The 23,031-nt window shown below is 54.8% G+C and overlaps 3 protein-coding genes across 4 annotated transcripts; 1 reads left to right on the top strand and 2 right to left on the bottom strand.

Annotated features, from left to right (window-relative positions):
• Positions 1-42: 42 nt before the first annotated feature.
• Positions 43-8,074, bottom strand: YJEFN3 (YjeF N-terminal domain containing 3). Of its 2 annotated transcripts, none has more exons than XM_060630761.3 (6): positions 7,481-8,074; positions 4,110-4,218; positions 2,219-2,329; positions 1,880-1,993; positions 1,671-1,799; positions 43-299 (listed from the first exon to the last, which is right to left on the bottom strand). In XM_060630761.3, the coding sequence occupies exons 1-6, from the start codon at positions 7,537-7,539 to the stop codon at positions 51-53; spliced, it is 771 nt and encodes a 256-aa protein (XP_060486744.2). In that variant the 5' UTR covers positions 7,540-8,074; the 3' UTR covers positions 43-50. The 2 variants fall into 2 exon arrangements, with proteins under 2 accessions (XP_060486744.2, XP_060486745.1); XM_060630762.3 differs by having other exon boundaries at positions 1,649-1,799; positions 7,481-7,638.
• Positions 8,075-8,171: 97 nt separating this feature from the next.
• Positions 8,172-17,430, bottom strand: NDUFA13 (NADH:ubiquinone oxidoreductase subunit A13). Its single transcript, XM_060630763.3, has 5 exons — positions 17,288-17,430; positions 10,300-10,378; positions 8,986-9,057; positions 8,572-8,641; positions 8,172-8,348 (listed from the first exon to the last, which is right to left on the bottom strand). Exons 1-5 carry the CDS (start codon positions 17,379-17,381, stop codon positions 8,229-8,231), a joined length of 435 nt encoding a protein of 144 aa, XP_060486746.2. The 5' UTR covers positions 17,382-17,430; the 3' UTR covers positions 8,172-8,228.
• A 606-nt stretch (positions 17,431-18,036) lies between these two features.
• On the top strand, positions 18,037-19,504 carry TSSK6 (testis specific serine kinase 6). Its single transcript, XM_060630759.3, has one exon. The coding sequence runs from the start codon at positions 18,191-18,193 to the stop codon at positions 19,010-19,012; it is 822 nt and encodes a 273-aa protein (XP_060486742.2). The 5' UTR covers positions 18,037-18,190; the 3' UTR covers positions 19,013-19,504.
• The last annotated feature ends 3,527 nt before the right edge of the window (positions 19,505-23,031 follow it).

Genomic DNA, 23,031 nt, shown 5'->3' with positions numbered 1-23,031 from the left:
GGACCCGGCGCACAGAGGAGGCGGAGGCGAGGTGGTGGGGGGACGGCTGTTTATTGGCGGGGGTCCAAGCCGCGGGGACGCGGGTGGCGGTCAGAGCGCCGCGACGCAGTCGGTGCCCGTGTATCCTGGCAGGCGTAGAGCGAACTTTCGGCGCACGTCGTCTGGCACGAATCTGCCGGCCACGAAGTGGTGGCGGCCGGAGAAGCGGCCGGCGCAGCGCTTGGGCGCAGCGAGCGATACCAGCACGTCCGGTCGGAGCCCGTCCTCGGCGTCGCCGCCGCCGGTCTCGGCGTCCCAGCCTGAGGGAGGGAAGGAGGGAGGGAGGGTGGGGGAATCGGGAGCTGGGAGGGGTGCTTGCCTTCGGGCGAGAGTCTTGCCTCCTCTCCACCCGTTTCCCCTTCCCCATCAGACTCAGCCTCTGCTCTCTGACGCGTGAGGCTTGGTCAGACCTGCCTCCCCATAGTACTGAGCCTCCGCCCTCAGACCAGTGTCTCCCCTTCCTTGGAGATGTTTCCCTCCTCCTATGACCAGGGCGTCGGCCCTCATCTTTTCTGCCCCTGCTGCCATCATGCAACCAACCTTTCTTCTCCATCTGACTCAGCCTCTGCCTTCAGACTACATCGTTTCCACCTGCTGCCCTTTGCCAGTCAGACCCATGCCTCTGCCTTTGGACCCAGCATCTGTCCCAATTCCTCCCTCCCGATCGATCTTGACCTTCCCCTCTTCGACTAGAGCCTCTTTCCACCCAGGCTTCCTAGCCAGCCTTCCTCCTCTGACCAGATCCCCCCTCTCCACTCAGGACAGACTGGCCTTCATCCTCAGGCAAGCCTCCCCCCCTAAGACCTGTCTCCTTACTCCTGGTCCTTGCCTCTGACAGGATGTGGCCCCCTCCCCACCCAACCCCGACGTCCATCCTCCTCCCTCTGACCTGACATCTCTGTGTTCATCCTCACACTAGATCTTGCCTTTTGAATTGACAGGACCCCGGCCCCTCCCTCACTGTGCCCTAGCCTCTGACAGCTCTCAAATGAGCCTCTACCTTCAGACTAGGGGCCTTGGCTTCTCCCCTGCTTCTGACCAGAGTCTGGAGCCACTAACTAAAAGCCTTCTCCGTCTGACTTTAATCCTTCCTTCTGTGACCCTAGTCTCTACCTTCAGACCAGACAGCTCCCCTCTTCATAGCTAACCCCTTGCTCTGTGGCACCCTGCTGGGGGTGGCCCTGAGGTCTTGAAAGCTGGGGGACATCCCCCTGAGTATGGCCACCCCTGTGGAGGGTCCGGCTGGCCAGCAGCTGTTTGTTCCGTCTGCCCGTCGCCTAATGGCTCCAACAGGCGTGGGGCGGCGGCCAGGACGGGCGAGGCCTTTGCCGAGTGAGCTCACGTCTGCCCAGGCAACTGGGCCAGGGTGGGCAGCGGGCATGCTGGGCCGGGTGTGGAGGGGTTGGGACATGGGATCACCTGGGCGGCAGCCTCTGTCTTCCCCATCTTAGGGATGGACGTGACCCTCACCCAGAGTGCATGAGCCATCCACGCTGGGGAAACGGAGGCTCAGAGAAGGCAGACAGGCTGGGCCCATCAGAAACTGGGGTGCAGAGGGCCCCCCTCCCAAGGCCCCAACATGCCCCCCCCCCCCGCCTGCCTGGCATGCCTGAAGGAATGTCCAGGCTCACAAGGGGGATGGACAGCAGCTTGAGTGTGGCCAGCGCACGAGTGCAGGGGCCTCCGATCTCTCCCGGCTCCGCACCAGGGCCCAGCACGGCATCCACCACCAGCCCATAGGCATCGTTGATGAGCTGGACCTGAGAGGGCGGGCATGGTTAGAAGGTGGCCTTTGGGCACTGCCCCCCCCTTCCCCCCTCAGTTGCCACCAAGCGCTGACCTCTGTGGGCAAATAGGACAGGAAGGGGATGTCCATTTTCTCGCACTGGGTAGTCAGGTCCCGGTGCAGCAGGTCTAGTGAGCGTGTAGGGTAGAAGATGGTCGGTTCATACTCCTGGTGGGGAGGGGCAGAAAGGAGTCGGCCCTGAGGGCCCTTCCAGGCTTCCTACTGGGCCTTACTTAGCCCCCAGATCTGGATATGAGGCCAGAGACCCTGCCTGGGGCAAGCACTGGGCATATTCTGTCCCTCCTGGGACACTGTCAAGAGGAGGTAGCAATTTCTGCAGGGACAGGGTTGAGGGGGTGACCCTAGGAGGCCAAGGGGGTCCTTGCTACTCACAAACACCCGCAGGTGCCGGGCACAGACCAGCCCCACCGCCCCGTTCTGCTCCGGGCCACACACGACCAGCACTGTCCTCTGCTTCCGGGAGAGAGTTGGCAAGGGGAACACCTGGCAGGGGGCACAGCAAAGGCAAAGGCATGATGCTTGGAATTCCTCCTTATTTGGGTGGGGAAACTGAGGCTCGGAGTAGCGAAGGAACGGCCATGGGCCCGGAGGCAATAGAACAGGAGGAAAGACATTCTGGGCAAGGGGCGTAGCCCCTTGGGGCCTCAGTTTCCTCCTTGGAGATGCAGAGTCCTTGCTTCAGGCTCTGCCAAGCTGGAGCAGGAAAACGTGCCTTCTGCCACCACCCGGCGCCCAGAGTGTGGTTTGTTTATTCTCGGCCTGAGTTGCAGACATTCTTCCACCTTTTTCCACCGCAGTGGCTGCCCCTCCTCCGCCCACGTTTCCAGGCCTCGGCCCTCCCAGAGGCCCCAAAGTTGGTGGGGGGGGGGGGGGGGGGACAGAGGGAGGGTATTTTTTCCAACCTGAGATGCCCTGTTTCCCTCCATCTGCCTCTGTCTTCGTCTTTCTCTCTGTGTCTCTGTGGGCCTGTGCATCAGTCTCTTTAACACAGGAGTTAAGAGCACTGGTGTTCAAGTCACAGCCCTGCCCTGACTCTCTGCATGGCCTCTGCCCCCTCTCCTCTCCCAGCCTCACTTGGCCTGTATCGATTGGGAGTGACGGTGGCACTGACATGGGGCCTCTCGAAGACAGGGCACCCCAGGGGGCCTGGCTGTACCCTGACCTCCAACCACACAGAGAGCCAGGTGTACCTTTTTTGTCTCCTCCCCAAGGTCTCGGTGAGGTCCTGAGCCACCTGCGACCACACTAAGCCAGGTGCGGAGCCCTGAGACCGGAGACTGAGGGAGGCAACAGTGACTCCAGCTTGACTGGGGCTGAGGGTCCTCTGGACAGACTTGGGGCTTTCGGGGCAAAAACTGGACGGCAACTGGTTAGCAAGGGCCAGGCAGGAGTTTACTACGCTGGGTTTACTTTTACTTTTGGGGTTTCACCATTTCCTTCTCCTTCGGGACCTTCACTCAGGATGTTTCATTTGAAATAGAAATGTTAAAAAACAACAACCAACTGAGCCTACATGAAGAAAGCAATTGTGTTCAACAAAAGTCTGCAGTGGCGACAAGAAGAGGAAGACAGAGAGGCAGAGAAGGGTTACATGTGGGAGCCCTGACACCATCGGGCACTTCTCTAAGGCATTTGTGTTTATTAGCTGGTGTCAGTTTATTGCTCTTTCTTTGGAGGGGGAAACAGGCCCGCGGTTTGGCAACATGACCAAAGGCACTGCATGGCGGCATCTTCGTTGCTTATCACTCTCGCATCCCTTGCAGGCACCTCGAGGCTGGGACTCTGCTAACTCCTCCCTAGGACCTACACTATGCAGGCCACCCCTGCCTCTGGGCCTCAGTTTCCTCATCTGCAGCATGGGGAGGGGGGTTGGTACTCGGCCTCCAGGAACCGATGTCTCCTTTACGGAGATCCAATTGATGGCAGAGGCAGGTGGTCACATCTGTACCTCAAGGACCTCAGAATCATCCTGCAGCAGCTTTAGTCTCTGCTCCCCGGCCTCCAAGTCTCTGGGGACTTCTCTATCTGCCCTGACCCTCACTGACACCTGGGGTCTTGGGTCCCTGCCTGGTCTAGACCAGTGATGATCCTCTCTGGGCCTCAGTTACCCCACCTGAGTGATGGGCTGGAGTGGCTCCACACAAAAAGGGGTTTCTTGAGTCCTGGATCAGCCTGACCACAGGGCTCATGCAGCTAGGCCTCCTCTGCTCTGGCAGGCTGGCCATCTGGTTGGGGTCAAGGTCAAAGATCAGGGGTTAGATACCTTGGTCACAGCCACAGCACTAGCATGGCCACACAACTCCACCAGCTGCTGCCGCCCAAAGCGATAATCTTCCAACAGCTCCCGCTCCAGGGCTGCTGCCTCTGCAGTGCTGGGGGACAGAGTGGGGAGAGACGCTCAAAGACACACAGAAAGACAGAGAGAGAGGCTCAGATGGAACCGGTAATGTTCCACTAATATCTCCAGCTAGGCCCTAATGCCCCCCCCCCCCCCCCCCCCCCGCCCCCTCAGTTTCCCCACCAGACGTGCTGGCGGTTGACTGGCACCGCGGAAGGTTTAAGCTGAAGCCCAAGGCACGGGCGCCCTCTGGTGGTCGAGGGAGGCGTGGCGGCGCGTGTTGGTTCTATTGCCCCAAAGCGTGGGAGACTGGAGCCGGGCCCAGATGCGCCCGCCCCCACCGCGGAAAGAACCCAGAAGGAGGAATGGAGCGTGAGAGACTTTGATGGGGGCGAGGGGCCAGGTGCATGCAGTGGAAACCGCTGAGCAAGCTCTCGAACACTGGAGGGGGCAGACTGGCCTGGGGAGGGGGGTGGTGCCCGAGGGAGGCGGATTTTGAAGGCTGCAGAGGGGTTCACTTAGGGAGGTGGATGGGGAGCCCACGGCTATGGGGCCTTATTGGTGACCCTGCAATAATTGTGGCCAGAGAATTGGGGCTTACCCATCTGGGGTGAAGGTCTGCCATCAACTCACCGAGTGACTGGGCTCTGTCACATCTGAGTTTTGCTTCCTCTTTTGCAAAAGTAAAGGCAGGAAGGATAGGCTAGATAATTTTCAAGGTCCATTTCAAAATGCAAACATGGGGCCCGCTATTTAAGATTTAAGAATTTTCAGATAATGACAACAGCATGAAACTAAGCGTTGGGCCCTATTAAGAGCAGGGACCAAGCTGGCCCTGGCTTAGGGACCTTCCAAGGAGCACCTACCGCCACCTCAGCAGACCCTAGAGAGCATAGTAGTGGTAGTAGGACCAGGCCCAGAAGAATCAGAACATTCAAGCACTCTGAGAAGCCAAGTGACTTGCCCAGGGTCACCCAGGAAACAAGGGGGAAAAACCGAGACTTCTGCCCTTGGTGTCTGTCTCCAGAGCCATGGATAGGGTGTGAGCAAAGAGGCAGGGGCAGACCTACAGACAGCAGAGGTTTCTTAGGATGAATCTTTAGGTTCCTTCCTTCAGTTCTGTGAGGAGACCACAATCTTTTGGCCAATTTTTGCAGTGTGATCAGGCTGGGCAGGAGGAGGGGCATAAGTAAGGACTGCTGTGGGATGGGGAATCAGGGAGGACTTCTGGAGGAGCTGGCCTGGAGCACTATGGGAGGTAATCCACGTGGTAAGAACAGCGAGGGTGGGAATGAGCTTGGCAGATTCTAGGGATGGAAGTGAGGCCAGTGTGGCTAGAGCGGTACAAGCAAAACAGAAACTGGGTCAGAAAGGCACTTTGGGGGTCCACGTAGATGGGGGAGATGGATGGAGGCTTAGGGCAGGGAGTCTACATGCCCTGAATCATCCCAACAACCAGAGCCAGATTCAACCCCACCTGACTTCAAATAAGTCCAGTTGAAAGACCAGTTGAGGAAAAGGAGCTCACGGTGGGACAAATGAGGAGCACCCCTCTGGGCAGGCCACCTAGGTCCCAGGAAGGAACATGGGAGAAGGTGTTTGGGAATGTGGTTCATTCCTCCACCTTCAACTTGTGACGGGTCTGGCTGTTGCCCCCACAGGAGGGCAGAGAGAAGAGGAGTGTGGGAGGATCACCCATTCCTCCTTTTCTTCCTCTGCCCCAAAGTTTTGGCCTCAGGCCACCACTTGGAACATTATCTCCCTGCCCAACTGGTCATTAGAGTGATAATGGGGACTCCACGGGCAGAGGATGGTTCAGCCTAGGAGCCTGGGAGTGGCGACGGTGGCAGCTCTGGGTCAGGTATGAGTGGGAGTTAGGGCTGGTGAGGGAGGGAAACGGGGCAGAGCCATGTGGGACTGGGCAGGGCAGGGCGCTCAGCTATGAGGGTGCCTCTTGCTGCTCCCAACATCAGCTCCCAGATGAGAGGAGCTGTGAGGACCAGGATTCCCCCACAAGCAGGAAGGCTGAAGCGGCCTGCTTTCAAAGGAACTGGGCCTGACACTCCCAAAATACTTCCAGGAGCAGGCCCTTACGAAGGTGAAGCCAAGGCCAGGGCACCCGTGCCAGACCCTCCCTGCTCTCTTGGCTCCCTCTGCTTCTCCACCTTCAGGCCTCTGCCCACCGGCCCACCATCTTGCCCATCTGGCTGCCTACAGCAGTTTCATGGCCCCCAAACTCAACACAAGAGCCACGGGGCTCTGAAACTTGAATGCCAGATGACATCACCACTGTCTCAAACCTACTTATGGCTCCCCAATATTCAGAGAATATTCAAATTCCTCACCACACCTATACGCCCATTATGTCTCTTACCTCATTGTTTCCTCTCCACTTGCCATGTTCCACTCCTACCCGCCCCACGGCGCCCCATCACCCCTCAGCTGGCATCTGAGACCCCACACAATCCCCACCCCCCACCCCCCACCCCCGCCAGATGAAATCGCAGATCCAGCTTCCTTCTGCCTAGGATGTGCTAGGTCTACAGGCTCAATCTGGACATCAATCAGTCACTGGACAGTATCTGCCCTGAGGGCCTGAATGGACAGTGGGCAGAGGACAGATTTGTCAGCCAAATCTGGTTTCCATTGAGGTCCACAGCCCTGCTTGGAGTCCCAGGGCACAAGGACTTAAAGGAGGACATAAGATGAGGACTCAGGACGAGGTGGGAGACACAGCCACAGCTGCCTATTTCAGACCCCAAATCCAATCAAACTACCGGCAAGTGGTCCATGTGTTCAAAAATCCCCCTAGCCCTGGCTCAGGCAGTGGCTTCCTTCCCCAGCCCTCAGTTTCCCTCTCTGGACAAGAAGATAGTCGCAGGTGGACCACCAAGAGGGTGTGTGAGTGAGGAGCTAACAGCTCAGCTCTTCCCAGGGAAGACGGGGAGATGAGGGTGGGAGCGCCAGGGTCCCTGGGTGAGATGGAAAGGGGAGGTGGGCCTTGATTGGGTTGAAGGGTGATGGGAGAGCTACTAGTGGTGTTCTGAATAATTCAGAAGGGCGGGCTGAGGAGGATGCAGTTTCCCTGGCAACTCGGCTAGGAGACCTTGGCAGCAGCAGGCTTCAGGCTTCGTCTTTCCAGCGAAATGCGGGGTGGGCCTTGGATCCCCCCAGGCCCCATCCCGGCCATGCCCTTCCTCTGATCTATCCTGCCCGTGATGCCCCCCTCCCAGCCATGCCCTTGCCTCGGGGCCGCATCCTTGCCATGGTCTTTGACGTCCCCATCCCCGGCTGACCTGAGGAAACGCCGCTCCTCGGGCGCCTCCACTGGGTCCGGGCGGGCCGCGCTGCTCATGGCCAGGGTAAGCCGGGACGCGCAGCCTGGCTGCCACCGCCACAGCCTTTTAAGAGCATCCCAGGGCAGATGGGGGCGTCCTCGGTCCTCCTCCCTTCCCGCCCACCCTGTGTATCCGCCAATCAGGTGACACCGCGAAGGCGCTGCGCGCAGGGATTGGCTGGCGGGTGCAGGCAGATTTAACCCTTTGGTGCCAGGAGCGGAGTTGCCTTGGGGACGGAGAATAGCAGAGACGTGGGTATTAGCAGGGCAAGGCACGGACGGGTAGCGACGGACCTGCTACCCCTGTCATGGGGTCTTGGCCTGGGGGCAAGGGGACCTACCTCTGACACCCCTCCACCCCATGCTCCACTCTTCAGATCCCCCATTTACTGATGAGCCCAGGGTGCAGGATGGGGAGCCCCGGCCTGGAGGGGTGGGCTGCTGACAACGAGGACTTCAATAGAGGTAGGAAAATCCAGGCATATTCTTGAGCCAAGGCTGATGGATCCAGGGGCGGTCTCTGGGTGGGTTTTGAAACCACCCTACCTGGCATCTTCTGCAGAGACCCCAGGTCTAGACCCTATATCCCCAGGCCGTGTGTAACCCAATCGTGTCCCACGAGCCTTCCCTCAGTCGCTGGGACACAGGCAAACAGGTCTCCAGAGCATTTATTCTTTCCAGTGGGGAGGGTGCAGGGGTCCAGGCCCCTATGTGTACCACGTGAAGCCGTAGGCGGCGTTGAGAATCTCCTCGTTCGTGCGCAGCCCGTAGAGCTCGCCCATTATGGGGTTCACCCAGCGCGTTGTGTGGAACACAGACTCACCCACCTGTGGGAACAGTGGGGTATGGGTGACGGTGCAGCTACCCCTTCAGGCCCACACTGCCTATTGGGACCCCACTAGGCCTGGTGACTACCGTGCCTACACCAAAAGCTGCTGCCTTCCCCTCCTCACGCCTGGCACCCACTACCCCTCTCGGCTCCAGGTTTTCCCTGGGAGGCTGTGTTCCTGCAGGGGGCCTGGACCCCCACCCTCCCTACCCAGGGCCCACCTTCCAGTCAGGCACGTCCTTCATGATGATGGCCTCCTCCTCCAGGTTCTCCCGAAGCATCTGCAGAACCCTGTGGGGATGGAATGGGCGGTAGGGGACAGGCCTGAGCACCGAGAGACTCCCGAAAAGACGTGCCAGATCCTTCCCTGTTCCACCCCAATCATCTCCTGCCACTCCCAACCCTGCATGTGCCAACCCTTCTTGTCCTTTCCTTCCCCTACAAACATTTACTGTCCTCCTGCTGCAGCCTCAATGTCCCCTCCTCCAGGGAGCCTTCCTATTCTAGCCCTTGGGTCTCCCCCACATATGCCAGGACACAGCTGTCAGCCCCCAAATGCATTTTTGTCATGTCCTGCACTGCGGGCTGGGACACTCAGGCCTGTGACCTTCCAACCCTGGTCCCAGCAGCCCCACCTCCGATCCTTCTCTGCCTGCAACAGTGGCATCAACGCAATGCGGGCCTCGAAGTCCTCAATCTGCAGGCGCCTGTGAAACCCAAAAACCAACAGTCAGATCAGATGAGGCTGGAGTTCGGGGTGGGTGATGTGGCCTCAGACTCAGGCTGATGCGTGGGGAGGGGAGCCGGCAGAGAGGCAAGTGAGTGGGGCAGGCTTGGGGAGTAAGCTCTACCCACAAGAAGATGAGAAGGCGGGGTGTGGGCACGTGGGCTGGCACAGGCACTGGTCTACAAGACTGATGGCTTCGCACTTTCTTTTCAGTTAAAAACTTTAGCTTTTAATCCTAAAAATAGCCCTGGCCTGATGATTGTGGTGAACTGGGGACTGGGGATGGGACCTTCATCACAGGGCTCTGGGCCCTACAAAACCATATCCCCTTCCTGTCAAAATAACCCTGGGGTGTGAGCCCGGGGCAGGCAGTTCTGTGTGTTCCAAGCCACCAGCCCCATCTATACTGAGGGCGCGGCACCCAGTGATGTGGCCCCTGGCCGTGTCCCCTCATCGCCAGAAATCTCACAGCCTCACAGGGAAGGGTCTGGATGAAGTTCAGCCCCCACTCCAGCCCTCACACCTCCTCCCATCTTCCCAAACCCAGAGGAGCATCCCCACCCCAGGCTGCTGGCCCCACCACAGCCCCACACTATTGTCACCGTGTCCATACTCCTGTGGGTGGTGCATGTGGGGCAGCTGGACCCGGTTTGAGCTCACTCAACAATGCTGAGCACCTGACACAGGCTGGCCTTCTCCGCCACCACCCTTGGGGATTCCCAGACTTGTGGGGTGCAAGTGAGCTCAAAGGGGGTGCTAAGGACACATATCACAGGGTGTGGCAGGGCAAAGGGGCCCAGCCAGTAAGGGGCCAATCAGAAGGGGTCACCTGGCAGGGCATCCTGACAGCTTAGAGGCAGCGAGAGTCTGAATGGAGGCCACTATCTGCCTCGGTCCCTCAGGCCCCATGTGGCTGGCAGGGTCATTGTGTTGCATGGCCTGTTTCTAAGCCCTTATTGTCCTCTTTGCCTGGTTGACACTGACAAAAAAACGAGTAAACGAGCATGTCCTGAGCCTGCCCTCCACCTCCACCTGATGGGTTGTCCTAATCCCAACCCTCGAGTCCCTAGCAGCGGAGGCCAAGAGACACCTGGTGAAAAGCTCCTTTCTTGCCATTTCTTTCTGGAAGGCCCAAACTTCCTGAGCCTTGAGGGGCTGATGAAGGGCCCCGAGGGACACCAAGACCACAGGTGCACTCCACGGTCCCCAGCCTGGGGCCTACCTGCGCTCTCGGTTCCACTTCATCATGCTCCAGTACCCAAACAGCAAGGTCCCGATGCCCACAGCAAACATGCTGTAGCCTGTGGGGAAAGGGGGCACCAGCTCAGCGCCTACCCTCGGGAAAGGCCACCCCTTGTAGTTCCTTCTCATGAAGCACAATCTGCTTCCTGTGCACGGACACCGGAAATACGGACGCGAGAGAAGGTGAAAGTCTTAGTGACCCCCTCCTAGAGATGGCCAGTACCGTCTCTAGTGCGTATTTCTTCAGATTCTTTTTTTGTCTCTGTGGAACGTCCGCCAGCCCTCTCCCCTGGACCCGTCCTTCCCAACTGCAGACGACTCTCGATTCCGTGCACCTGCCTTGCAGGCAGGGACACCAGGCTGCCTCGGCTTTCCTCTGACAAGTGCGGCAGCTGCGGCTGACACACCTCCGCCCCCCATCCCCCCATCCCCGTTTCTGGAAGGTACAGGCTGAGCAGGGCTTGCAGGAGGGCCCGAAGGCCTTGCTGTTTATGATCGGGTGGCCCCAGCCCCACAATCTTGTTGTTTGGTTCCCAGTCAGCAGGTGCTTCCACGGGGAAGGGTAGTATCTACAGCTGGGCCCAGCTCCATGGTGGCTCTGGCTGCCTGGGCCACTTCTCTGAGTGCTGCCCACAAGGAGCTGGGAGGGGCTGCCAGAGGCAAGCAGTGCCCTGCAGGGGCGGCCCAGCCCTCCCCTCCCCACCCCGGGCTCCCGGGGGTGCTGCTGCTTCCTGGCCCAGCAGGGTCAAGCCCCCTGCCTGGACACCAGGAGACAGAGGCTGCCATGAATATTTACTGGCACCAGCAGGCACCTGCGCTATAATTCTGACTGACAGGCTGTGGGCCTGCTGGGGTCTTCAGGGAGGCCCAAGCTGCCTGGGGCCTGGCTGGGACTGGCTCACCCCATACCCTCTCATCTCCTGAGTTGTGATCTCTTCCCTGGACGGGCCTCGTGGCTGCTGGGAAGAACTGACAAGCTCAGGCAGGTCAAGTTCCAGTTAACAGCCACTAAATGACCAGCAAATAGTGGGTAAGGCCACTCCCTAGAACCTGTGGGGGTGCACAGTGGGGACTCTGGGAGTCGCAGCTGTGCTCCGTGTCTGCAAGGGGCCTCTGTTGTCCTGGTCTTCGTCCTTCTTCTTCAGCTCAGCTCCAGCACAGGGCTTTTCTGGCACCTCTGCTGGACCCAGAGATGCATGAGGAACTGGTTAGATTTTTTAGCCCCTCAGTCAAACCTGTTAAAAATATGAGCTGAGGGGCGCCTGGGTGGCTCAGTCGGTTAAGCGGCCGACTTCGGCTCAGGTCATGATCTCGCAGTCTCTGAGTTCGAGCCCCGCGTCGGGCTCTGTGCTGACAGCTCAGAGCCTGAAGCCTGTTTCAGATTCTGTGTCTCCCTCTCTCTGACCCTCCCCCGTTCATGCTCTGTCTCTCTCTGTCTCAAAAATAAATAAACGTTAAAAAAAAAAAAATTTAAAAAAAAAAAAAAAAATATGAGCTGAGTAAGATACTTCCATGTTACTGAAGGTGGGACAACGAGGGCACCCTGGTTCCTGTGCACAGAGGCAGAACCTTTCTCGAGGCCCGAGTGCCTGGGACCAGCTTCCAGTGCACCTGTGGCTCTTACACATGGCTGACCACCTGTGCTGGGCAGGAGCGTTTTAGAAGAGCTGCCTCTTTCTTTTCAGTAGCTGCAGAGAAGCCCAGGGGCCTCTTCTTTCGACCCAGGGGATAAGCCCGGGCTGTCCTCACGGAAACCTCTTGCCTTCACACCAAGCACCCGCGTGGGCCCCTGAGTAAAATAAATTCCAATAAGGGGGCCTTTACAATGGTGCAGCCCTTTCTTGCTGACAGTGGCGAGGCCGAGACCCCAATCCCTCAGTACAGGTCTGTGCCTCAGGAGCTGCCCGTCTGGTGGTGGAGGCTGACGAAGGGCACGCCCAGAAGGGGGTGCAGGCCATGAGTAAAGAAGACCTGAATAAATAAACATCCTGTGTTCACGTACTGGAACTTAACACTGTTCAGACGGCAGCCTTCCCCAAACTAAGGTACCGATTCAGCGCGGTACCCTTTACCCTTTACCAGCCCCACAGGAACTGAAGAGCGGATTGTGAAATTCGTGGGATCAGATTAACCAAACAATTCTGAAACAGAACAAAGGGGGAGGACTTGCACTTTACAGTTTCAAAACTTAACACCCAGCTGTGTGTACAAGATAAAATAGCGTGGCACCGCACCAGGGTAGACATGTACATCGACGGAACAGAGCTGACTGGGAGTCCAGAAATAAACCCTCACATTCACGGTCAATTGATTTTGGACAAGGGTGCCAAGACAATTCAACGGGGAAAGAATAGTCTTTCAGCAAATTGGATAAGTGGACAACCACACACAAAAGAATAAAGTGTACTTTTTCCTTCCCCCATGCACAAAAATTAACTCAAAATGGATCAAAGACCTTAATTTGAGAGCTAAAACTATAAAACTCTTAGAAAACAGATGAGTCAGTCTCTGAGACCTTGGATGAGATAATGGCTTCTTAGCTTTGGCACCAGAAGCACAAGTGGCAAAAAGAAAAAAAAAAAAAAATAGATGAACTAGATTTCATGGGGATGAAAAACTTTTGTGCCACAAACGATACTGTCAACAAGCTGAATGGAAGAATGTCCTTGAAAATCCTGTATCTGATAAGGGAACGACATCCAAAATGTATAAAGAACTCTGCAAACTCAGTAATAAGATGAACCCAATCAAAAAAATGTACAGGGGCACCTGGGTAACTCAGTCGGTTGATCATCTGACTCTTGATTTTAGCTTAGGTGATGATCTCATGGCTCATAGGTTCAAGCCCCTCATCGGGCTCTGCACTAACAGTGGGGAGCCTGTTTGAGATTCTGTCTCTCTCTCTTCTTCTGCCCCCTCTCCAGCTCTCTCTCTCTCTCCAAGAAAAAAAAAAAAAAAGTACAAAGGACTTGAAGACATTTCTCCTGGAAGTTATACAAATGGCCAATAAACACATGAAAAGATGCCCCACATAATTAGTCACCAGGGAAATGCAAATCAAAACCAAAGTGAGATGCCACCTCACACCCACCAGAATGGCTAGAATTTTAAAAAGAAAAAAGAAAAAAAAAAAAAGGAAAATAATCAGTGTTATCCAAATATGGAGAAACTGGAACTCAATACACTGCAGGTAGAAACGTAAAACAGAACAGCTAATTTTGGAAAACAGTGTGGCAGTTCCTCAAAAGGTTAAATGTGGAGTTACCATCTGACCCAGCTAGACCACTCCTAGATGAAATTTCACTTAAGAAAAATGAAACATTTCCACACAGAAGCTTGCACAGGAATGCTCACAGCAGCCAAAATATGGCAACAACTCAAATGTCCATCAAGTGGTAAATGGATACACAAACTGTGGTCCATTCACACAAGAATATTATTTAACCATAAAAAAAAAAAAAAAAAAAGAAAGAAACTGCCACACGCTACAATATTCACATTAAAAACATTATGCGCGCCTGGGAGGCTCAGTCGGTTAAGCATCGGACTCTTGACTTCAGCTCAGGTCACGGTCTCTCAGTTAGTGGGATTGAGCCCCAAGTCAGGCTCTGTGCTGAGGGCCCTCAGCACAGAGCCTACTTGGGACTCTCTCTCTCTCCCCATCTCTCACTGCCCGCCCCACCCCCACCCCCCCACCCCACTCACATATTCTCTCTTTCAAAATAAAAACATTAAAAAATAAAAAAAAAAAAAAAAAAAAAAAGGGGGCGCCTGGGTGGCTCAGTTGGTTGAGCGGCCGACTTCGGCTCAGGTCACCATCTCACAGTCTGTGAGTTCGAGCCCCGCATCCTGCTCTGTGCTGACAGCTCGGAGCCTGGAGCCTGTTTCGGATTCTGTGTCTCCCTCTCTCTGACCCTCCCCCGTTCATGCTCTGTCTCTCTCTGTCTCAAAAATAAATAAACGTTAAAAAAAATTTTTTTTTTTTTTTAAAAAGAAGGTCTGAGCCAGCTTGGCATGTTCTAGGACACTAGTGGAGAGTGATGTAGGCAGAGAGAAGGGGAGTGGGTGCCAGGCTTGGGTGCCCTACGGGAGCAAGGGAGGGTAGGGCTAATGAGAACAAGGCTCAAAAGCAAGGCTGGAGGAGGGGCACAGGAAAGATGATTAGGGTGGGGCGCAGGATGGATAGCAGGGCCTTTGCACTTGCTGTTCCCTCCACCTTGGGGATTGTTCAGAGAGGTCCTTCCAGCCCACCCTGGGTAAAGCAGGCCTTGGTTATCTGGGGCCTCACCAAAATGAGAAGTTCTGGTGTGATTATTTTATTTTATTTATTTATTTTTTTTTTACGTTTATTTATTTTCGAGACAGAGAGAGACAGAGCATGAACAGGGGAGGGGCAGAGAGAGAGGGAGACACAGAATCTGAAACAGGCTCCAGGCTCTGAGCTGTCAGCACAGAGCCCGATGCGGGGCTCGAACTCACGACTGCGAGATCATGACCTGAGCCGAAGTCGGTCGCCCAACCGACTGAGCCACCCAGGCGCCCCTATGGTGTGATTATTTTAATCTCCTCTGCTAGGCTGTGAGCTCCTCCAGACAGGGCTCAGTGCCACGTGCGCATTCAACAAGCAATTACTGAAAGCACGTACATACACAAAGACCACGCCGCCAGAAGGGGTCTCTTCCTCACCCCTCTGCAGCCAGGAAAGACTGGGATGGGTTTGTATGTAGTACAATGCGAGTTGGTGTGAAGGGGTTGCAACCAGGAGGCCTAACCCTAGGTAATGGTATAGAAGCACTACTGTGTCATGAACTGGAAGAGGACTGGGATTAAGGGCACATTTGTGACTTAAAAATAAAAAAAGAGGGGCACCTGGGTGGCTCGGTTGAGCATTGGGGTCTTGATTTCAGCTCAGGTCATAATCTCACGGTTTGTGGGTTCAAGCCCCTCATCGGGTTCTGCCTCCCCCCCCCCCCAATAAATAAATAAACTTTAAAAGACAGAAAAAGAGAGAAAGAGAGAGAGATGCTGACTAGGAGTCCAGGGAGGACCAAGGGCTGGGACCCTTCTGCAGCCTGGTCTGGGTACAGGTCACACAGGTGCACAGGCATAAACAGACTTCATGCCACACACCTGAGGGATACACTGGCCTGGGTGTTAAGTTATACTTTGAGAAAACAAATGAAGACATTCACATCACATTGTATTTGTTCAATCTATTCTACGATGAGTCAAGTGCCAATGTGATGCCAATCTAGCCTGTAACCTGTTTTTTTTATTTTTTATTTTTTTTAACGTTTATTTATTTTTGAGACAGAGAGAGACAGAGCATGAACAGGGGAGGGGCAGAGAGAGAGGGAGACACAGAATCTGAAACAGGCTCCAGGCTCTGAGCTGTCAGCACAGAGCCTGACGCGGGGCTCGAACTCACGGACCGTGAGATCATGACCTGAGCCGAAGTCGGATGCTCGACCGAGCCACCCAGGCGCCCCTGTAACCTGTTTTTTTTTAATGACCCTCGGGCTAAGAACACTTTTAGGTTTGTAAACAGTTGTTAAAAAAAAAAAAAAAAAAGCAGCGGCAGTGGATAGAGAGCCTCTGGCTAGCAAAGCATAATTTTTTAAAAATTGTTAATGTTTATTTATTTTTTTAAAGGATCGATTTACTAGCAAGTTAACTGAATCACATCTTTTTTATTTTTTAAATTTTTTAGGGGCTCCTGGGTGGCTCAGTTGGTTAAGTGTCTGACTTCAGCTCAGGTCATGATCTCACAAATTGTGGGTTCGAGCCCCACGTTGGGCTCTGTTCTGACGGCTGGGAGCCTGGAGCCTGCTTCAGATTCTGTGTCTCCCTCTCTCTCTCTCTCCCCCTCCCCCGCTCGTGCTCTCTCTCTCTCTCTCTCTCAATAATAAATAAACATTAAAAAAAAATTTTTTTTTAATTTTTTTAACATTTGTTTATTTATTTATTTGTGAGAGATAGAGAGAGAGAGAGACAGAATGTGAGCAGGAGAGGAGCAGAGAGAGGAGGAGACACAGAATCCGAAGCAGGCTCCAGCCTCTGAGCTGTCAGCACAGGGCCCAACGCTGGGCTCGAACTCAGGAACCGTGAGATCGTGACCTGAGCCAAAGCCAGATGCTTAACCCACTGAACCACCCAGGCACCCCAATGTTTATTTATTTTTGAGAGACAGAGCATGAGCAGGGGAAGGGCTGAGGGTCTGAGAGAAAGGGAGACACACAATCCAAAGCAGGCTCCAGGCTCTGAGCTCTTAGCACAGAGCCGGATAGGAAGCTCAAACTCACAAATTTCAAGATCGTGACCTGAGTCGAAGTTGGACACTTAACCGACTGAGCCACCCAGGCACCCACAAAGCATAAAAAATTTATTGGGCCTTTATAGAAAAAGTTTGCCAACCTCTATTGTGGGACACAAAAAAGCCAAGAGCTTGGGAAGGGCTTGAGTTTTCACCTGATACTAACTTTCCCACTGGCTGAATTACCTTTTTTTTTTTAAACCATGCCCATATATATTTTTTTAATTGAGGCATATTTGCGTAACATTAAATGTAAAGTTCCTCGAGTTATGAGAAATGTATTTACCCTTGTTTAAAAGTTTGTATTTCTCTGTTAGCCCTGGGTGCAAAGCATGTGACCCTTCTACTTTTTTTTTTTTTTTTTTTTTACATTTTTCTGTGTTGAACCCAATAACACAATTTTAAAATGTTATTAAAACATCTGAAAAATTTAAGAATACATATTCCTGGGACATCCACAGGTAGGGACTACCAGAAAGGAACATCTTCTAAATTCCCTCAATGTTCCCGTTTCCGCACCAGTTTTACTCTGGATGGCCCTGAGTGCCAGTAGCAGCCTCTTACTACAGAAGCGATAGGGGATCCTCGGGTTCCACCTCCCTTCGCGGCGCCCTGAAGTCCCAACCCTGACACCCCGGCGCAGCGCGACACTGACCCGACAGTCCCCGACGTGGAAGGTTCCGTTTGTAGTCGATGGGGCCATAGCCCCCCGGCGGGGGCATGTCCTGCTTCACCTTCGACGCTGCCATGTTCGCAGGACCCGTGCTTCCGACCGCGGGCGGAAGTTACGTCCGGCGGCCGCCGCCATGATGAGTGTGGCGGAACGTACCGCGCATGTCTTAGGCAGGACTAGTAGCGGTCCTACAGCGAGGTAGAGCTCCGGGACTGGGTTCAGGGATCATCTGGGCAACCAGGCTGCAGCCGAGGACTCTATTTCTTCTCTCAGACGGAGCTTAGCCCAGTCGGTGTAGACGCCTGGAGCTCGTCCGGTCGCCTTGCCCTAAAGGACCTCCCTCCCCTACACCTTCCCTCTGGTGCGATGCTCAGACCATTCAGAGCCAGGTCACCGAATTAAGCCCCCTCTCGTTTTCTCCCCGTCGCGGGGCACTGCGGGCAGCCCAGAGCTTCACATGGCTAGGGCTGGGTACACGAAGTTGGGGGACGACTGTTGTTCGTATTTGACTCATGAGGAGCCTCCCCAGTGCCAGGCACAGATTCTGCTTCCCTGTCGTGGTCGAGACCCCTTGCCAATAGCCTCTAATGGGAACTGGGGCATTCAGAGCAATTATGAGTCACAAAGCCTGATGGCCTTGGGGGACCCTGCAGGGCGGGGTCCAGGCGGCCCTTACCCCGAGGTGGGGTGACGCCCACAGTCACTTCACAAGGCAGAAACTGTTACCTGGGCAATAAAAGGCTCCGCAGGGGCAGGGACCCGGGAGTGGGCGCATGGGGGTGCGGGTGTGCAGGTGCCAAGCGCCATGGGTTAGGCCCGAGATTGGAGTCCGGCCGCCCTCCGACAGCAGCCGCCTCCTGCTCCCCGCGCGCCCCAGGTGCCACCATGTCGGGCGACAAACTTCTGAGCGAACTCGGCTATAAGCTGGGACGCACGATAGGCGAGGGCAGTTACTCCAAGGTGAAGGTGGCCACGTCCAAGAAGTACAAGGGCACGGTGGCCATCAAGGTGGTGGACCGGCGACGCGCGCCACCAGACTTCGTCAACAAGTTCCTGCCCCGCGAACTGTCCATCCTTCGGGGCGTGCGGCACCCGCACATCGTGCACGTCTTCGAGTTCATCGAGGTGTGCAATGGGAAGCTGTACATAGTGATGGAGGCGGCTGCCACCGACCTGCTGCAGGCAGTGCAGCGCAACGGGCGCATCCCCGGGGGTCAGGCGCGCGACCTCTTCGCGCAGATCGCCGGAGCTGTGCGCTACCTGCATGACCACCACCTGGTGCACCGTGACCTCAAGTGCGAAAACGTGTTGCTGAGCCCTGACGAGCGCCGAGTGAAGCTCACTGACTTTGGCTTTGGTCGCCAGGCACATGGCTATCCTGACCTGAGCACCACCTACTGCGGCTCGGCTGCCTACGCGTCGCCTGAGGTACTCTTGGGCATCCCATACGACCCCAAGAAGTATGACGTGTGGAGCCTGGGCGTCGTGCTCTACGTCATGGTCACCGGGTGCATGCCCTTCGACGACTCGGACATCGCTGGCTTGCCCAGGCGCCAGAAGCGCGGCGTACTCTACCCCGACGGCTTCGAGGTGTCCGAGCGCTGCAAGGCCCTGATCGCTGAATTGCTGCAGTTCAGCCCGTCCTCCAGGCCCTCGGCGGGCCAGGTAGCGCGCAACGGCTGGCTGCGTGCTGGGGACTCTGGCTAGAAGCCGGGGTTCCCGCCATTTACGCCGTCCTGAGCACTGCGCAAGCGCAGCGCACGCGTGCGAGGCGTGCTTCCGTACTCCCGCGAAGCCGACACGCGCCAATGCGCACGCGCACACCCCCTTCTTCCCCGCCCCCCCCCCCCCCCCCCCCGCCCCCGCCGCTTTTCCTTTCTCTGGATGGTTGGGGCTACAGTCGCCCCTGTTTAGAATCTAGCTCCTCTCCCCATGATCCCAAGAGCAAGACGGCGCAAGCGCTTCCTCTGTTTCCTAAGAGAAGTCCCCGGGAGGGGAAGGGACGAGAGGAATCGGAAGCATTGCGCCAGCGCGGAATGAGCGATGGCTGCAGGCAGGCCGTGGCTACTTGGAGGAGCTGCCAGCGAGTGGACGCGTGTGAAGGGCGCCCTCCTCGAGACAGCCGCGAAAGCGTGTGAGGGACGGCAAGCTCCCGGCGCTGCATCCTTGGAACTTGCAATAAACTCGCTCTTTCTCGCACCTGCCTCTGGCAATGGCCCCCTTTTACCGAGTGTGTGTGTGTGGGGGGGGGGGGGGGGAGGGTGTTTCATCCCGCAGGGGAAGGCAGGCGTGGAGCCCCATTGTAGAAAAGGCTTGTTGAGGTTCTTGTCCTAGGTCTCAAAAGGGAATTGGGAAGATTCAAACCAGACTTTTGGGCTCCCCAACCTCAGCCAACTCGAAAGAGCTTTGGGGCCATCCCAGGTGTTGTGATGGCAATGGAATTACTGGGCTGGGGAGCAAGGATCCTAGCACCCTGCCTGTGTTTAAGGATGGAACCGCGTGGGGGTGGGGGCCTCCTGCCTTAACATAAATTGAGCGTTTACAGATGAGGAAATTGAGGCCCATACAGATGTCATTTGCCCAGGAACACAGCTGGAATTTGAAACTAGAAAAGGCTGGAGTGGAGTTGGGGAGGTGGTGGAAACTCTCCTTAGTAAAAGTCCTTCCTTGGTAAAGAAGTTGTCTGGGGCAGGGGGAGGGGAGAGTCAAGGGTAAAGCATGAGACTGCTGGGCAAGCTGGTTACTTAAGTCCTTTCTTTATTCATGCATTTATTGAATGCCTACTGTGTGCCAAGCTCTGGGACTCAGCAAAGAGGCTTGGATCCATCCCTGCCCTCAGCTAGGAGGCAAGTAAAAAGTCAAGTAAAAAATGAATGGCGTGTAAAGAATTGTAACTTGTGCTAAAAGCTGGGTGAGGGGAAGGACGAGTTACCAAGGAAGGACTGAAGCAGACATTTGAGCTGAACCCTGAAGGAATCAGTCACTGGAAATAGGAGAAAGAAAGTGTTCCAAGTGTTCCCAAGATATGTTGGAGCTGGTGTGTTTGGGTAATGCCAGGAAGGTCTATGGCTGGAATAGAGAGGGAGGAAGAAGAGGTGGAGAGATGTGTATCTGGACAGGGGACTCCACAGGGCCTGGGGGAGATTGGGGACTTTTGTTGCAATGAGATTACTGAGTTTAGTGACACCAGCTGTCTCTCATTTGCGGTGTGTGGAGATGTCCCCCTAAGCCCTAATCCTGCTCGCCTCCATCGGAGCTCCACGCATTTCCCAAGGAGGCCGATCATCTTGTGGGTCTGCCCATGCCCTGCTCCTGCTCACTCACCCTTCGTGGCTCTCAGGTGCCCTGGGCGTTAACTACCAGCTCTTCCCTAACCCCCTTAAAGAGACAGCTGAAGCAATTGAGGCTAAGAGAGGGGAAAGTGCCTTGCCTCTAGTCTTGGCTGGTTCACATCTGAGCTGAGAGAAAACCCACCCCCTCTGGTTTGCACTAGAAAAGCGTCTCTTCTGGTCTGGACCATACCTTGGAAAATGGAAGTGGGAACAACCTCCAGGTTGTTGGGAAGGGCTGTGGGTTATTGAAGGATGGCATCCTGAGCCTTCTTAAGGGTCCCACCATTCTCAGAATGAAACCCACTCCTTCATCCTTTTGCCCCGTGGTCCATCCACACTGCTTTCCTTGTCCTTGACTCTCCAGGTTTGGTCTCACCTCTGAGCCTTTGCATTGGCTGTTGCCATTCCCTACCACTTTTCCCTCTGTCTTCATTCCAGACTTGGCCTAACAAGTCACTTCTTCCCTGACACCCCATTCTTTCCCTCCTTGCCCTTGTCACAAGGTGGGGTTCTAGTGCCTGGGGTATGGCATGTGCCTTAATCTGTGTGAGCAATGGGGCCTGGGGCTCCTCCTACCCCATGGCCACAGACCTGTGTGGCTCAGTTCAGAGGGGACAAGGCCTCAGGGACCAGGGCAATTGTCCCATTTGTTGGCTGGAGAAGCTGCTTGAGACTCACCCCTGAGCAATTGAGGAGCCTGTGCTTGCCTCAGTGAAAACTCACTTGAGGGCTGAATTTTGAGCCCCCAAGAAAATGCCCCATAAATGTGCTTCTTGCAGCCAGTGTTGGGGCATGGGGCACCAGTCAGGATGTCACAGGTGGACTGGGACAGGTTTGGGCCTAATTTCTCTAATGTCAGTGTTAGCAGTTCTGTGTCTTACCCATGTGAAGTCTAGCCAGTTGTGGTGGTTGGAGACGACAATCAACACCCCAGGCCAGAGGCAGGAAGGTCTTAACAACAACAACAACAACAACAACAACAACAACAACAACAACAACAAACTGCAAAAAATAAAAGCAGCTAGGAAAACAGGCTTATATTTTATGTACATTAGAATTTACCAGTGATCACAAGTCTCACTTTATGCATAACTTTTGAAACTGTGTCAATATCTGATAACAAATATTGATGAACACCTGAAATTGTTCATTTCAGAGCTGACAGGACAGCTCTGTCTGTGCTAGAACTCACATCTTTAGTAATGTTCTGCAGCAAAGACACCCAATGTAGATGCCAAGCTTGAAAATTCCAGAAAAACCTACCACTCCAGGGTGGAGGCTGGAAGGGGCTAAGAACCAGTGGATGGGCAAAACTCACTGGACCCTCACCCTGCTCCCTCAGCTCTGTGGGTAAGTAGGCCACAAAGCCACAGGTTCTGGTGAAGATGGGAGGCCCAGAGGCAAAGCCACAGTGCCCAGTTTGGGGAGACACTCCACCCACTTTTGGAAATGAAGTCTGAAAGAAGCCCAAGAATCAGGTGTCTCATTGTTTCCCCTTTAACAAGGGATCACCCTACTACACCTTCCCCAGTCTCCAAGCTGCCCCAAAGCTGGGACAAAAATAATGCAGGGAAACCAGGACTGGGGGGACAAAAGAAAAATACAGCCAACACATTGTCCATTTCTTTATTTTCCTTCAGATTCTAAGACTTCCTCATGACACAATGTATAGCCATTGATTCCAGCCTGTGTTCATTGGAACTTCTATTCCGGTTTGGTGGTCAACTTTTTACATTTATTATCAAAGATTTAGAGTCACAATAAATACAAGTGACAACCTCTCCACCCACCCCCCAAAACCCCACTTTCCAAATACCCTGCACTAGTGTAACTGTCTATTACACTTTCATTGTTAAGTATTATAAAACTTCAGCTGTCCTTTAAAAAAAAAGCTCAGTCCGAATTTTTTAGGCAACCATCATGTGCAGCATAGCTCAGCATCAAATAAAAACCCTATGGTGGAGCAGCAACAACTGTCTTTTTCATGATCTACACCCCTGTGACGAGAATGTTTAAATTATATAGAAAATCCCTCCCCATGACTGTCCACAGGAAAATGACATGTAGGACACAGGAGCCGCAACACAGCAGGGCTGTACTCAGTTGCCTTTCATTCCCTCTGCGCTGGGTCCAAGCCTTGCTTCATGAAGGTCTCAGGGTACAGACAGGACCAGAGGCTACCCCTGGAAGGAGGGCAACTGTCGGCCTTGTCAAAGGTGTGGGTCCCAACATTACGGTTGGGATACTGGGAACCAGGGCCCCATGACATGGGCAGGATGGCCAGAGCAATGGGTGGCTCCAAGTGGACACACAGGTATCTATGTGCACATGCATGTATACACATATGGCCATTTCAAATATGCAAACCTTCACCCTTCCAGAGGTGCCCAGCAT

This window comes from Panthera onca, chromosome A2, assembly GCF_046562875.1.
Source record: "Panthera onca isolate mPanOnc1 chromosome A2, mPanOnc1 haplotype 2, whole genome shotgun sequence".
In the NCBI taxonomy this organism is placed as follows: Eukaryota; Metazoa; Chordata; class Mammalia; order Carnivora; family Felidae; genus Panthera; species Panthera onca.
Note: the sequence above shows the minus strand (reverse complement) of the source record. Positions and strands in the feature narration are given on the sequence as shown.